The sequence below is a fragment of the Polypterus senegalus genome, chromosome 10 (genome assembly GCF_016835505.1).
Source record: "Polypterus senegalus isolate Bchr_013 chromosome 10, ASM1683550v1, whole genome shotgun sequence".
NCBI classification, from domain to species: Eukaryota; Metazoa; Chordata; class Cladistia; order Polypteriformes; family Polypteridae; genus Polypterus; species Polypterus senegalus.
The window spans coordinates 10472609-10488426 of NC_053163.1; the positions used below are offsets into that span (position 1 = coordinate 10472609).

At 42.1% G+C, this 15818-nt stretch overlaps 1 protein-coding gene across 1 annotated transcript in view; it reads left to right on the forward strand.

The window, feature by feature from the left end:
- The first annotated feature begins 6005 nt into the window (after positions 1-6005).
- Positions 6006-15818, forward strand: part of hsd3b7 (hydroxy-delta-5-steroid dehydrogenase, 3 beta- and steroid delta-isomerase) — a 41036-nt gene continuing 31223 nt past the window's right edge. Inside the window, exons 1-2 of the mRNA XM_039765149.1 lie at positions 6006-6108; positions 14645-14837. Coding sequence (XP_039621083.1) covers positions 14681-14837 — 157 coding nt within the window. The 5' untranslated portion in view covers positions 6006-6108; positions 14645-14680. The remainder of the gene's footprint in view (positions 6109-14644; positions 14838-15818) is intronic.

Here is a 15818-nt window from a genome sequence, read left to right on the forward strand (position 1 = left end):
TACATAATACATAATGTGCAACATGATTACTTGATATTCAGTTAATATTTAATTTATATAGTTCCTTTCCCCATGATAATATGGGACTTGCTCAGGTGATATTCGGCTCACATTTAATTTATACATTGTCTATATATCCTAGCCATGGTACCTGTCAAAGACAGATAATAGCAAATATTCCTTAATTATTCCCTCTCTTGCCCTCCATGTACCTCCATGCGCCTTTCCTCTGTGTGTACCTGCGTGTGTCTGAACGTCTCTTAACCAGGATGTTCCCATGATGCCTTCTTCTCAGACTCTGTCGTTTTATTGGCACCTCCTGTGCAGTTGTCTTTGAAGGCGCCTCTCCCAGCATGCCTCATACTCCTTTTACTCCTCCTCGTGTGTCTCGTACTTCCTCTTTCGATTGCGTCAGCAAGCCAAACTGACCAATCGGATTGCTTGGACACCCAGAGCTTTAGTGTTTCATTTTAAAGTACATGCACATACAAACACTGTGCAGATGTTGATTGTTCCTGTTGCTTTTGGCTTTTGTTTAACTTGTATGACTGTCACTGCTTTGAGCAGACACACAAGTGAGAATTTCGTCATATTGTTTACACATGACAGTATCTTAGATCTAATATTTTCTCTGCCAGTGTTATGTTTAATAAGAAACACAGTTTCTTGCTGTTGATAGTTATGCTTGTGTTCTTATAAGCACTGTGCATATCTTAGACCCAAAGCCTTGGCTTCATGCCTTCATTTTCTTGTTTTAGCTGAACGCCTTCCAAAAGGCCCTTAAGAAGCACTGCCTACGCGATACTCAGCAGTGCCAATGCAAGTAGGTTAAGGGTTTCTATCGAGGTCACCCGGTGTGCCAGAAGTGGCGACTGAGCCTGTAGCTTTGTGGTCAGTCCAGTGCTCAAGTGACTAAGCCACCTGCCGTATTCACATACAGTCAGGTCTGTAAGTATTTGGACACGCATAACATTTTTATATTTTTGGCTCAGTGCGCCACCACAAGGGACTTGAAATGAAGCAATCAGGATGTGATTGAAGTGTAGACTTGATGTTTTAATTTAAGGCCTTGAACAAAAGCAACATTGAGGAATTTAGAAAAGGCAGCTATTTTTATGCATGGTCCTCCCATTTTCAAGGGCTTGAAAATATTTGGACAAACTTAACATAACCGTGAATATAATGATCATTTTCAGTGCTTTGTAGAAAATCCTTTCCAGTTGATGACTGCCTGAAGTCTGAACCCCTGGCCATCCCCAAGTGTTCGGTTTCCGCCCTACTGATGCTTTGCCAGGCCTCTACTGCTGCTGTCTTCAGGTGCTGCTTGTTTGCTGGATTCTCTGTCGTCCATTTTGTCCCCAGTAAGTGAACTGCACGTCCAATTAGGTTGAGATCAATTGATTGACTTGAATATTCTACTTGTTTGCCTTGAAAAGCACTTGGTTTGCTGTCCCGGAGTGTTTTGGCTCCTTGTCCGTCTGCAAGTGTCGTCCTATCAGTTTTGCAGCATTTGGTTAAATCTGAGCAGATAGTATAGCAGCCTGGACACTTCAGAAATCATCCTGCTACTTCTGTCCACAGTCACATCATCAATAAACACCAGGGACCGACTTCCATTGGCAGCCATGCATGATCAGGCCATCACACGGCCTCTGCCATGTTTCACAGTAGAATGCTCTAGATCGGGTGCCATCCCTTTTTCTTCTCTCCATCATTCGGATATTTATTGAGCTTAATTTCATCTGCCCAAAGGAAATTGTTCCAACACTGGACTGTGTTTTTAAGAAATGCTTTCTGGTAAAGTCTAACCTGTCCTTCCTACTGTAAAGGTGCATCTCAATAAATAAGAATATCATCGAAAAGTTCATTTCTTTCAGCAATTCAATTCAAAAAGTGAAACTCGTATGTTATATAAATTCATTGATAGATTTCAAGTGTTTATTTCTTTTCATTTTGCTGATTATGGCCTACAGGTAATGAAAATTTTAAATTCAGTATCTCAGAAAATTAGAACATTACATAAGACCAATAAAAAATATGATTTTGAATACAGAAATGAAGTCCATGTACGCACTCAACACTTGGTCGGGGCTCCTTTTGCATGAATGACTACATCAATGCACACGTGTGGCGTGGAGGCGGCGAACAGCCCGTGGCACTGCTGAGGTGTTATGGAAGCCAAGGATGCTTTGATCGCGGCTGTCAGCTCGTCTGCACGGTTGGCTCTGGTGTCTCTCATCTTCCTCTTCCTCACAGATTCTCTATGGTGTTTAGGTCAGGTGAGTTTGCTGGCCAATCAAGCACAGTGATACCCACCATGGTCATTAAACCAGGGCTTGGTACTTTTGGCAGTGTGGGCAGTTGCCAAGTCCTGCTGGAAAATGAAATCAGCATTTCCATAAAGCTGGTTAGCAGAGGGAAGTGCTCAAAAATGTCCTGGTAGATGGATGGCTGTGCTGACTTTGGACTTGATAAAACACAGTGGACCAACACCAGCAGATGACATGGCTCCCCAAATCATCACTAACTGTGGAAAATTTACACTGAACCCTCAGGCAACTTGGATTCTGTGCCTCTCCACTCATCCTCCAGACTTTGGGACCCTTGATTTCCCAAATGAAATGCAAAATTGAATGTCATCAGAAAAGAGGACTTTGGACCACTGAGCGACAGTCCAGTCAGTTTTCTCCTGAGCTCAGATAAGACGCTTCTAACGTTCTCTCCGGTTCACGAGTGGCTTGACACAAGGAATGCTGTGACAGTTGTAGCCCACGTCTCCATTACGTCTGTGTGTGGTGGCTCTTGAAGCACTGATTCCAGCCGCAGTCCACTCCTTGGGAATCTTCCCCCAAATTCTTCACAATCCTCTCAAGGCTGCCATTATCCCTGTTGCTGATGCGCCTTCCAGACAGTTGATTCTGTTCATCTGGACATGATTTCCCCCCAACCGATATGTTTCATCACTCATTCAAGTGACTTCCTCAATCTCAGTTGACTGCAGGTTTCTCCATAAACAGTATCTTGGCCTAATGCCCAAACTAGCACCAGTGACTAACAATGGGCCATGTGATCAATGATATGCAAATTGTCCATTGAGCCAAATATAATATTGCACAACCTTTATAAAGTGCGTATTTACATATGATGACAATATCATTTTTAAGATGAAATGCAGCAAAATATGTTTATTATATTATTCAGATAAAACTTTAACTTCATTTAAATAATCTATATTGTTAATAATTAAACATGTGAGGACACGCTAGCGAGCCGCTGGTTCTCCGTTCATGGATTATTCCTGCCTCGCGCTGTATTCTTGCTGGTGCTGAAGCAACACTGGATGGATAGATGAATGGAATAATTAAACATGTACTACGAAGATATTTCAATGTTCCTTAAAAGTTTTGAAGAATCGGCGTTCTAAGCTTACAGATGGCTTAACGTCTATTACAGAGCTGATTGTGTGGCGATTGGGTATTTGGAGAAAGAAAAGGAAGGACAGGAATTGGAGGTTAGTACGTCTGAAAAAGACAGGACTGCTGCAATAAAGTATTTAATCGAAGGTCACGCACGGCACAGCAAGCATCTTGCGTGTGGCAGGAACAATCACTGCGCCACTGTGTTCCCATGTTTAATAACGTGCTTTAACTCCTGTCATAATGAAAATGATCTCACGTATAAATCTCAGTATATTAATTATTCAGAGCTGTAATATCATGAATGTAATGGATTCTGTGTCCGGTTGGAGGAAGAGAAAGCCTGGAAGCACGTAGTGATTCACACACACAAAGCACATAGAAGAACACATACAATACAAAGCATTTATTGTGCTACTTTAGTTACGATGGGATTTGAGAAAGTAGTAAATTAAACTATTTAAAGATGAAGTTTATGATGTTCTACTTTAATGACAAAATAAACTACGTGATTAAAGTGGAAATTTCGAGATTAAAGTTGACATTTCGTGCTTTTTTTCCCCACTGTGTGCCTTTATATTTTTCTTTGTACCCTAATAAGCTTTCACATGACACTCAGACGGTGGGCTACGACTTGCCTTTTCACGGCGACTTTGATATCTGACAACTTCTTTTTTTTTATTTCGGACACTATGCGGCTTTATGAACTTGAGTTTTGAGTTTCTCCAACACGCTATGTCACTCGATCAATTTCCTTTTGTTGTTTATTCCACTGTTTAAACCAACAAATAGTACGTTTTTCCTTTGCCTCCACTTGGTATTCACTGAAATTCTTCTATTTCCACCCGAGCTTTTGCCATTGTCTTTTCACTGAATGCTGAGCTTAAGGGCTATTTATATTGATTTGCATATTCAAAGAGGCATAATTCTGGGAGGAGTTGGGGGCGGGACAGCAGGTGCTTGCACGTGTGTTACTTTTCATGCTGACTGGGATTTATGTAGCGGAAGAACATGGAAGCTGGCGTTCACACAGATTTATGCATCTGGATTTATTTGTGCGTAAGCACCTTTCCATTTGGTGCTTACGCCATGTTATAGTGTGAATTCTACGCATGCCGTTATGCATGAAGCCACAGGAGTCTACAATATGGAACTTTTTCACAATATTCTAACTTTCTGAAATACTGAATTTTGGGTTTTCATTAGCTGTAGGCCACATTCAGGCAAAATGAAAAGAAATAAATGTTTGAAATATATCACTCTGTGTGTAATGAATCTACATAATATATGAGTTTCACTTTTTGAATTGAATTACTGAAATAAATGAACATTTCGATAATATTCTAATTTACTGAGATGCACCTGAGATGTACCAGTGGTTTGTACCTTGTGGTAAACCCTCTGTCTTTACTTTGATGAGGTCTTCTCTTGTTTGTAGACTTTGGCAATGATAGATCTGCCTCGTAAAAAGTGGTCTTGGTTTGGTTAAATGTTGTGAATGGTTCTTCTTCACCAATGACACAATTCTGCAGTCATCCAGCACAGTTGTCTTCTGTGGTTTTCCTGACCTTCTTGTGTTGCTGAGCTCACCGGTGTGTTCCTTATCTATATCAATCTACCAAATGGTTGATTTGACCACTCCTGGTGTGTCTGTCTGATATCTCTCTGCTGGGTTTCTTTTGTTTTCTCTGCCTAATGATGGCCTGTTTTTACTTTCATGGACCTCCGAGTTCACAGTGACAGCTTCCAAATGCAAATTCCACACTTAATTCCTGACCTTTTACCTGCTTAACAGTTAATGATATAACAGGGGACCTGCTCCCACCTGGCTATGGAACAGTTTGTCAGCCAAATGTCCAAATACTTTTGAGCCCCTGAAAATGAGAGGACCCTGTAGGAAGAAAAAATGGCTGTCATTCCTAAATAGCTCATATTATATTTCTGTTAAAGCCTTCGAATTTAATGCTGAAAGCCTACACTTCAATGGTGTAATGATTTCTTCATTTCAAATCCATTGTGATGGCGTGCAGCACCAAGAGTGTGAAAATTGCCTCACTGCCCCAATACTTATGGACCTAACTGTATTTTCACACTTGATGTTCTTATGGAGCTGCTGCATGCAGTTACAAGTCCCCCCAGCCACCCCCAAAATAATTTGGAAGTTCAAGATTCAGCAATTGAAGTTTCTGTCTAAACTTGTGCGATGTTTTTAAGAAAGAAGAGGATTTTAAATATATAGTTCCTTCCAGAAATTAAAAAAGGAATGCTGGACATAAATGCATATATGTCCTTGAAGGCATGAAATGTGTCTGTCAGTAGTGAAGCAAATTTCCATTGTGCCCCAAAACCGAATGATCTCGGGCTGCTTACTTAGACTTTCAATGTTAATTAAAGCTCCACCCCGGTAAAGTGAATGCAAAATAAATGAAGACGTGAACGCCTCACTTCACCTCACCTGCAGCTCAAGAGCCCAACCTAACCTGCGACTCGGCGCCTGAAACTGTTCGTTTACATTTAAGTGACGCTCTTTTCTTCTGTGCCTAATATGGAGGGGCCGAGTGCCACCGGAGTTCCCTCTTAATCAGCAAAGTCACACCGCGAACACAGCACCAGGCATCGCCGCCGCGCCGGCCACAGTTTCGACAGCACTGCTGCTCGGTGAAGGATCCTCGGCACCACACGAGTCATTTCGGTAAGAGGTGTATGCTGAAAAAAAAATTTTCCCGTGTGTGTGTTTGACTTACGATCTGAGGGCGTGCGGACTTATTGCATTCCTAAGCACATCCGAGAAATCACGTAGACTCCAATGTCCGCTCCGTGCCGTGGCGTGGCGTGACCAGATAGCCCTGAAAATCACATCAGGGTAAGTTCCCATCTGGTCACCCACGGCCTCCTCCGCTACCAGGAATTCGGACCTCGAGGGGAATAAACATTGCAGGGTGACAACGTGCGACGCCCGCGCTGGCCTGGCTGGCTTACGTGGGGAGATTGATAGAAAGAAACCGACAGACGGACAGATAGATGTGAAAGGCACAATATAACAGAGATAGATGTGAATGGCACTATATAACAAAGATAGATGTGAATGGCACTATATAACAGATATACAGATCTATAGATGGATATAAAGGACACTATATAGCAGATAGATGGATATGAAAGGCACTATATAACAGATAGATGTGAAAGGCAGTATATAACAGACAGACATCTAGATGTGAAAGGCATTATATAACAGATAGACAGAGGTGAAAGGCACTATATAACAGATGGATATGAAAAGCACTATATAACAGACAGATGGATGGATAGACTTGAAATCACTTTGTCATAGTTGCCCATGAAAGATACTGTGAAAGAACACTATATAATAAATACAGCAATATATACAGTAATAAATAATGATGACAGGACAGTAGCATAGTTGTATTGCCTCTGCCGTGTAACATGGAGACCAGGGTTCAAGTTCTGGGTACTCCTTGCATGGAGTCTTCATGGGTGTTGCTGTCCCAGTCCAAAGCTGTGCAGGTTAGGTGGGTTGGTGAAGCTAAATTGTCCCCTGACGTATGACTTTACTCTGCTCCAGGTTTCCTCTGAACCTACATTGGATAAGCAGGACTAGGAAAATGGATGGATAGTAAATAAATATGAAAGTGTTATGTAACAGATTGGTAGCTATATAAATATAAAAGGCACTATGTAATTTTTGCATATGAAAGACACAGCATGTAATGGACAGAAATTAAATAATCTGATTAACAGATGCTGATTTTATTGTAGCTGGCACTATTAGAAGATTGGTGGGATTTGTGTATGAACATACAAACAACGTTCATGCTAAAATTGCTTGGGGACCGTAACATTTGTCCAGTATGAGTCAATGTTTAATTGTATGACCTCTAATGGACCAGGTTAGTTGTGCCAAGTGGCTGCTGGGATAGGCTTCAGCTTCCCTGCATCTCTGGTCTGGATAAGCAGGTTTGGAAAATAAATGAGTGGATGGATGGATGGATGAATTATTATCCGTCTGTCTGTTTATGGTGTATTCAGGAGCATTGGGAGAAAGGCAGGCACCAGCACTGCACAGAGTGCCATTCCATTTTGGAGCCAACACTATTACTACTCTAATAATAATAATAATAAAAATAATAATATTATATCATAGTAATAACAACAGAGCAGGCCCTTAGTGCGACACTTAGCACTAACATCTCTTATTGCCTGGCTTCTGTCTTCTGTGTTGTCCGTGTTTGTCTGCCCAGTCCTTCCATAGCGGTGAGGCTTTTCATCGGGTTCCCCAGCTTCTTCTTACTCCCCAAGGACGTGGAGTTTCGATAGATTGGCATCTCCAGTCTGGTCCTTGCGAGCTAAGAGTTGCTTTGCATGCATGGTGGTCTCCCCTTGAACCCCGAGATGCTGGCATGGTCTCTGGCTCCTCACAACCCTGTATGGAGTAGACGGTAGGATGATAGGATGGTAGAATGAATGAAGGATTATTTTTTTAATTAAAATTTGTATTCATACTACCTCTTGCTTTTAGTGTTGATCAGTTTATTGGTGTCTTTGCTAATAGAATATTTTATGATTTATTTCTTTTTTTAATCACCAAATTACAATTATAGGAAAATATACATAAACCGGTTAGTAAACCTTATGATGGCTGAGGAAAAAACTGAACATCAAAAGAAGAATAAAAATAGAGAACAGGAAGGCAGCGTGTGATTATTTAACATCCAGAAATACCAAGTGAGGTTTGTTTGTTTTCTTCATTCTGAACCCAGGGGCCTTCCCTAAATGTACGACTTAACGTAACAAGGCACTCGGTGGCTTTTGAATTCAACGAACAACAAGAAACCCAGCAGATTCCCGTAATGGAGGCTGAAAACAACCTTGGTCAGAATTGCACTTGTGTTTTGAGACATTTTCACTCTGAGTTATCAAATAGGAGAAGCTGTGTCCCTTTTGATCTGCCCAAAGTGAAGCCTTGTGAAATACAAACGGCCACCTTTTAAGTGCTGCTGTTCCCAGTTGAACCCTCTGTGTGTGTGTGTGTGTGTGTGTGTGTGTTGGTGTATTTAGAAGAGCTAGAGCCCGTCTTCTCGTTTGTCATGTTTTTTGTCGAAATGATGCTTCCTGTCATAGGATTAATGACAGATCCTGCCAGTCAGCAGTTTGAAAAATTGTTTTGTGCAAAAGTATTTGCCCCCTTGCTGATTTCATCTTTTTTTTCTCCAAATGGCTGTAAATTCCAGCAAAATCCCCAGAGAACATCACCTTAGAGAGACACACCCATTTCTGCTATTCATATTGCTAAGATAAAAACAGATTATTATAGCTAATTATGTATTCAATAATTACTTATCTATATGCTATATCAGAAAAAAAAAATACGCCTCAGAGTGGTTAAGCATGTTAAGCATCAGGCCAGGCACACAGCATGACCAAAAATCAAGTTGGGTCTCGCAGTTACCAGAAGGAACCGTAATATGTCTGTAACTGTTCAATTATCTAACCCAGTGCTTCCCAAACTCGGTCCTGAAGGGCCCACTGCAGCTGCAGCTTTTTGTTCCAACCAACTTCTGTTTTTCATTGGACTCTTAGCCTAATTAAGTGAGTCATTATTTCCCAGTTTCTGTGTTTTGGAGTCAATGTAGAAATTACAAACTAAGTTTGCTTATTACTGTCAGTCAGTCATTTTCCAAACTGCTATAACCTAACACAGGGTCACGGGAGGTCTGCTGGAGCCAATCCCAGCTAGCACAGGGCGCAAGGCAGGAACAAACCCTGGGCAGGGTGCCAGCCCACCACAGTGCACACACACCAAGCACACACTAAGGCCAATTTAGGATCGTCAGAGCACCTAACCTGCATGTCTTTGGACTGTGGGAGGAAACCCACTCAGACATGGGGAGAACATGCATGCGAACCCGGGTCTCCTTACTGTGAGGCAGCAGTGCTACCACTGTGCCACCATGCCGCCCTTGCTCATTACATTTTAATAAAAATATGTGGGGAATAGATAGGTTTTTGTTGAAGTCGTTAACAGCATTTTCAACCTAATTTTCATTCTGCTTTTTTGTTATCTAATTGATTATTTACTAATTAGCGGGTCTGACACTGAAGCCGTTGCAGCTTTCATCATCCTGGGTGTCTGTAGTGCTGTTTGTTAATTGTCACTCTAGCTATGTTATATGGATTGGAGACAGTGGCACTGACCAGAGAGTAGGAGACAGAGCTGGAGGTGGCAGAGTTAAAGATGCTAAGATTTGCATTGGGTGTGACGAGGATGGATAGGATTAGAAATGAGGACATTAGAGGGTCAGCTCAAGTAGGACGGTTGGGAGACAAAGTCAGAGAGGCGAGATTGCGCTGGTTTGGACATGGGCAGAGGAGAGATGATGAGCATATTGGGAGAAGAATGCTAAGGATAGGCCTGCCAGGGAAGAGGAGAAGAGAGGAAGGTCTAAGAGAAGGTGTATGGATGTGGTGAGAGAGGACATGCAGGTGATGGGTGTAACAGAACAAGATGCAGAGAACAGAAAGATATGGAAGAAGATGATCTGCTGTGGCGACCCCTAACGGGAGCAGCCGAAAGAATAAGAGGCTTAAATGAAGGGAGCAAACAACACATAAAAGGGTAAATCAATAGGGAAACAACATGAGAGAGTTAAGCATTTCCAGCTTTAGAAAAAAAATAGAAATGCTAGAAAAAATAGAAATAGAAATTATATATATAGGGTGGTCCAGATCTAATTATGCATTTTTATTACACTATAACTTATTAAGTTTATTACATAGAAATTCACTGGAAAAATCCCGGACCATCGAGAAGTGTGCGAACTGACGATATGAAGAATCATCTTCGCACCGAACTGGAATCGTCCCCGTATAAATCAAAGTCATCCAGACGATCTGAATCTGCATAATTAGATCTGGATTACCCTGTATATTAAATCCAATGTCTATCTGTCTGTCCACTTTTCACGAGAGAACTACTCAACGGATTTAGATTGTCGTTTTTTTTTCTCCTATGATTTGCTTGAACATTCCAGTTGATTTTGCTTCTCTCATTGCACTAAGTATCATAATTTACTTGTGGTACCGATATATTTGCGTGAATCTGAGAGAGACTCAACAGGGACCTCCTCACTCACGCGCCAGCCTCGGTGTGTATCTTAAATCTGCGCTTAGCTAGCGAACGAGAGAACAGATTTAGATTGTTTTTTTTCTAGAATTTGCTTGAATTTGCTCCGGTTGATTTGGCGACTTCTCTCATCACGTTAAGAATCATAGCTCGCTTGCGGGAGCAATATATTCACAGTAATCCAAGGGGAGGATGAAGCATGACGTCAGAGTGGGGAGCCGGGCATGGCCCTCCTCGCTGTCCTGTTTCACTACTCTACACGGGCGAGGCCGTGGGGGACGGCTAGTAAATGTGTAAACCATACTCTTGTGTTTTTCTGAATGCAGAATAAGAGAAGAATAAACAAGACCAGTTAATTAAAATGATTATTATCACCAATTGTGAATCTGGTTGGAACAAATACCTGCAGCCACAGGGGGTCCCCAGGATCTCGTTTGGGAACCACTAATCTAACCTCCGTAAGGTTTGTCCAGAGCTGAGGTCTACCCCAGCAGGAACGTCACAAGGTCCATTAATTCATTCTTATAATTTTAGAGTCACACCATTGACCTAACCTAACCTATTTTGACCTTAAATATGATATTATTTATCTGGACTTTCAGAAAGCATTTGATAAGGTTCCACGTGAGAGGTTGGGCATCAAATTAAAAGAAGTGGGAGTTCAGGGGGATTTTTTAGATGGGTGCAGAATTGGCTCAGACACAGGAAGCAGAGGGTGATGGTGCGAGGAACCTCATCAGAACTGGCCGATGTTAAGAGTGGTGACCAGCAGGGGTCAGTGTGTTAGGGCCGTTGATATTTTTAATATATATAAATGATTTAGATAGGAATATAAGTAACAAGCTGGTTAAGTTTGCAGATGATACCAAGATAGGTGGATTAGCAGATAATTTGGAATCCGTTATATCATCACAGAAGGACTTAGATAGCAGACAGGCTTGGGCAGATTTCTGGACGATGAAATTTAATGTCAGTAAATGTAAAGTATTACACATAGGAAGTAAAAATGTGAGGTTTGAATACACAATGGGCGGTCAGAAAACCGAGAGTACACCTTATGAGAAGGACTTAGGAGTTGTAGTGGAGTCTAAGCTAGCGACTTCCCGACAGTGTTCAGAAGCCATTAAGAAGGCTAACAGAATGTTAGGTTATATAGCGCCTTGATGTGTGCAGTACAAGTCACAAGAGGTTCTGCTCAACCTTTATAATGCACTGGTGAGGCCTCATCTTGAGTACTGTTTGCAGTTTTGGTCTTCAGGCTACAAAAAGGACATAGCAGCGCTAGAGAAGGTCCAGAGAAGAGCGACTAGGCTGAGTCCAGGGCTACAGGGAATGAGTGATGAGGAAAGATTAAAAGAGCTGAGTCTTTACAGTTTAAATAAAAAGATTAAGATTAGAAATGATTGAAGTGTTTAAAATTATGAAGAGAATTATTACAGTGGCTCAAGACTGTTATTTTAAAATGAGTTCATCAAGAACACGGGGACACAGTTGGAAACTTAAGGGTAAATTTCACACAAACATTTGGAAGTTTCTCTTTACACAAAGAACGATAGACACTTGGAATAAGCAACCAAGTAGTGTGGTAGACAGTAAGACGTTTTGAACTTTCAAAACTCGACTTGATGTTTTTTTGGAAGAAATAAGTGGATAGGACTGGCGAGCTTTTTTGGGTTGAATGGCCTGTTCTCGTCTAGAGTGTTCTAATGTTCTAACCTGCAAATGTTTGAAGAAATCTGGAAAGTGTTTTGAAAGACCAAGTGAACAAATAAAAAAGACAAGGCGTATATCAGCAGCACTCGGGTCTAGCGTATAGCTGAAGTTGTGCCAGTAATTCTGACACTCGCATTATTGTGGTTATTGAGTTCCACAGGAATGTTGATTTCAAGCCCAAGCCCAGTCTATGAGTCCTACAAGCTGGCACGGTTCATCTTTCCAGGGTTTCAAAATATGATTCCACATAAAAAATTACCAAGATAACAAGTGAATTACACAAGTTGTCCCAAGCAACATTTTCAATATTTTTTTAAAACTTACAGTGGCACTGTGCGAGTAACTGTGATGAGAAACTTGAAGCCATCTGGACAATGAATAGAACTTAAACTGTGAATCAGCTTGGGGGAAAGTAAGCTGGAAGGGAAGGAAGGTTCTGGAAGCAAGCGGCTCTTTTGCCGAATTGTGTTTTATTCATGAGGCCGATTAACACTGCAAATGGGATTTGAAAAATTGCCTTTGAGTCATGTAAAGATATGAAAATGGTACTCGGAAGTTTGTCTCTACTGAATGTACTGTCTTTGTGAAAAGAGCTTAAGGTGAAGGCTTGGGTAAGCATTTGTCAGTTAAAATTAGATTCATTTGTTAAACTTTGCACAAGTTACATTTACGTAATGCAACTGGAACAACAAACACACCGGGATCGAGCGGCTGTGAAATTACAGCCACGTTTATATAAAAAACAAAAAAAAAAAAATGTGAGTGCACCCCATGAAACGTTAATTCATTTCATACATATGTGGTGGACATAGCAAGAGTTGTTCTTCATTTGAACAATAATTTGTAGATGGGTGGACAGAACACCAGGCGAGTCCAAGGAAGTTTTGGGTCTCCCCTTTTAATTATAAATAAACTCAACAGGCTCATGAGGACCTTCCTGACTTCTTAAAGTAAGAGGGCCTGGCTTGTGGAGCTCCATTCTTGAGCAAGTCCAGCTCCAAATGAGATGCTGGCATTCGGGGAATGTCGGGATTTTATAGTCTTCTGACCGGAAGGGCCGGGGTTAGTTGTACCTCAGTGTTGTGGGGGAGAAATAAAGATGGTGGTGTTAGCATTAGCACCTCCTCTCGCTTCAGTGGGGTATTGTATCTTATACCTTGGATGAGCATGGAAGGTGTTCATCTGATGTGCATGTGTAACAATCTGTAGATAAAGGTGATATAATTTAACAAACTTCAGCACACATTTACTTTTTATGTTTCCATTGTGTGATTTAAATAAACATAACCGCAAATTCTATATGTGGAAAAAGTCTGAGCATACCTCAACACTTGCCACTACCTCAAACACCTCAAATTAGGATCAGGTGCAAATAAGTAGAACATCATGAGAGAGGTCAGGTCAGCATGCACTGGTACAGCACACCCACCACATGACAAAACATGCGGTCCAGTCATACCCTCCTGAAATAACCCTCTATCTGCCGCAGCCTGGTGTTAAGTGGGGGTCCCTTTGGCCTCGTCTAGCCACTCGGGTCCTCAACAATGAAGATCCTGCAAGCTGGATCACCACTGGGGAATCGCGCCACATGGCTGCAGTGCCGTAACTGGCACTCCCTCACAATGCAGGTCATATGCTTCATTCGGGACTCCATGAACGACACAAAGTCAAACCAATGGTACCCAAGGATTCTCTGAAGAGACACAGTACCAAAGGAGTCCAGTCTTCATCTCAGGTCACTGGATAGCGTCCATGTCCCACAAACAGGTAGCACTAGGACTCTAAAGACTTAGACCTTTGTACTTTTGCTGAGATATTAAGAGCACCACACACCCCTTTCCAGTGACCGCATGACCCACCATGCTCTCCCAATCTGTCTACTGACTTCATAGAAACAGTCACCAAAGACATGAATATCAGTGCTGAGGTAAGCAAACCTCTCCACGAGGTCGACACTCTCTCCACAAACAGACACACTGCTGATGGCTGTGCCCAAGAGGTCATTAGAGGCCTGGATGTTGGGTTTTTATAAGGACCCTCACAAGCCCAGACACTCGGACTCCTTGCTCAGTCTCTCGAGAACCCCGATTGGAGCCTCCATTGACTCCACGAAGATCACAGCATTGTCAGCAAAGTCAAGATCCGTGAATCTTTCTTCTAACAGATGCCCCCTAGCCGCTAGACCCCACGGCCTTGCCCAACACCCAGTCCATACAAGCATTTAACAGAGTAGGAGCAGAACACAGCCCTGATGAACCCAAGAATCTTGTCTTACTTTAAATTAACTCAAGACATTTAGTTTGATTTGCTATTTGTGTGTGATACCATCATGTTGATAAAAATCCTGGATATTTCTGTTTTGATACCTCAGGATCCACTGGAAATCCAGAGCACACCACAGAAGGAGATGGAGCAAGAGCGCGGCCTGGTGTACCTCATAACCGGTGGCTGCGGATTCCTCGGTTACCACCTGGTGAAGCTCTTTCTTGAGCGAGGACACAACATCTCGGAGATCAGACTCTTCGACCTGCGTGTGGACCACAGCTTGGAGAACCTGAGCACGGGTGAGTGGGGACGGAGGGAAGGTGCTGAGCGCAGAGTTGGAGGGGTTGAGTGGACCCTGCTCACTTCCGCTCCAGGGAACCACGGCTGACAGGCATGACAGCAGACTTCTGTGTTGCATCAATGTTTTGTAAAATGAAAAGAGAGGTTGCAAAAACGACATCCTTGTGATCTCAGTAATTTGGCAGGTAAATTAAAGATGGGCAAGGTAGGTGGACTGGTAACTATAAGCTGCTGCCACATGGCAGTGTGACATTGAGTGTACGCGGCAATAGACTGGCAACTCAACTTGGCGGCTCAGTCCACCAAGATTGTGAAAGGAATTAATGAAATAAACTTTATAGCTGTGGTAAATTCATTATTTCCATGGTTATCACATTTAGAAATGGGACTCTTTTGCTTTCTTTTAATTGTTTTAAATATTACTAGAAACACTCGGACCTATGGTCCTCTCGTGAAACACAGTAGTCCAAGTCACCCTGCTGAGGCTCCTGCAATGGAGTACCAGCCCACTGTGTACCATCGTTCAGTTGTTAAACACTGTTCTGGTAGGTGGCCCACGTAGCCTTTCAGACTATCATCTTGGACTCTCCTAGATGGTCAAATTTGAGGTGGGGGTCATGATGTTTAAGTTGGATTCAAAATGAACATGAAGGTCTATCTCTGGAGTGTAACCATCTCAATGTTCCATCAGGCTGGTTATAGACTTGCACCAGCATCTGGCACAGCCTAACCGGTGCTTCAGGACCCACCCATATGACACGGTCAATGCAGTTCCACCACTGAACACTTTGAGGCCTACTATTCTTAGTTTACCACCATGATTTTAAGTATTACTCTGAGTACTTACTCAGTTCTATCCTGTTATTCATTGAGATGTGACGGATATGAGTTCTTAGGGCTCTGTAACTTGATGGTGCCACACGGATTAGGAGACTAACAGAAAGTGTGCATTATTAGTCTGGAGTGTAACCATCTCAATG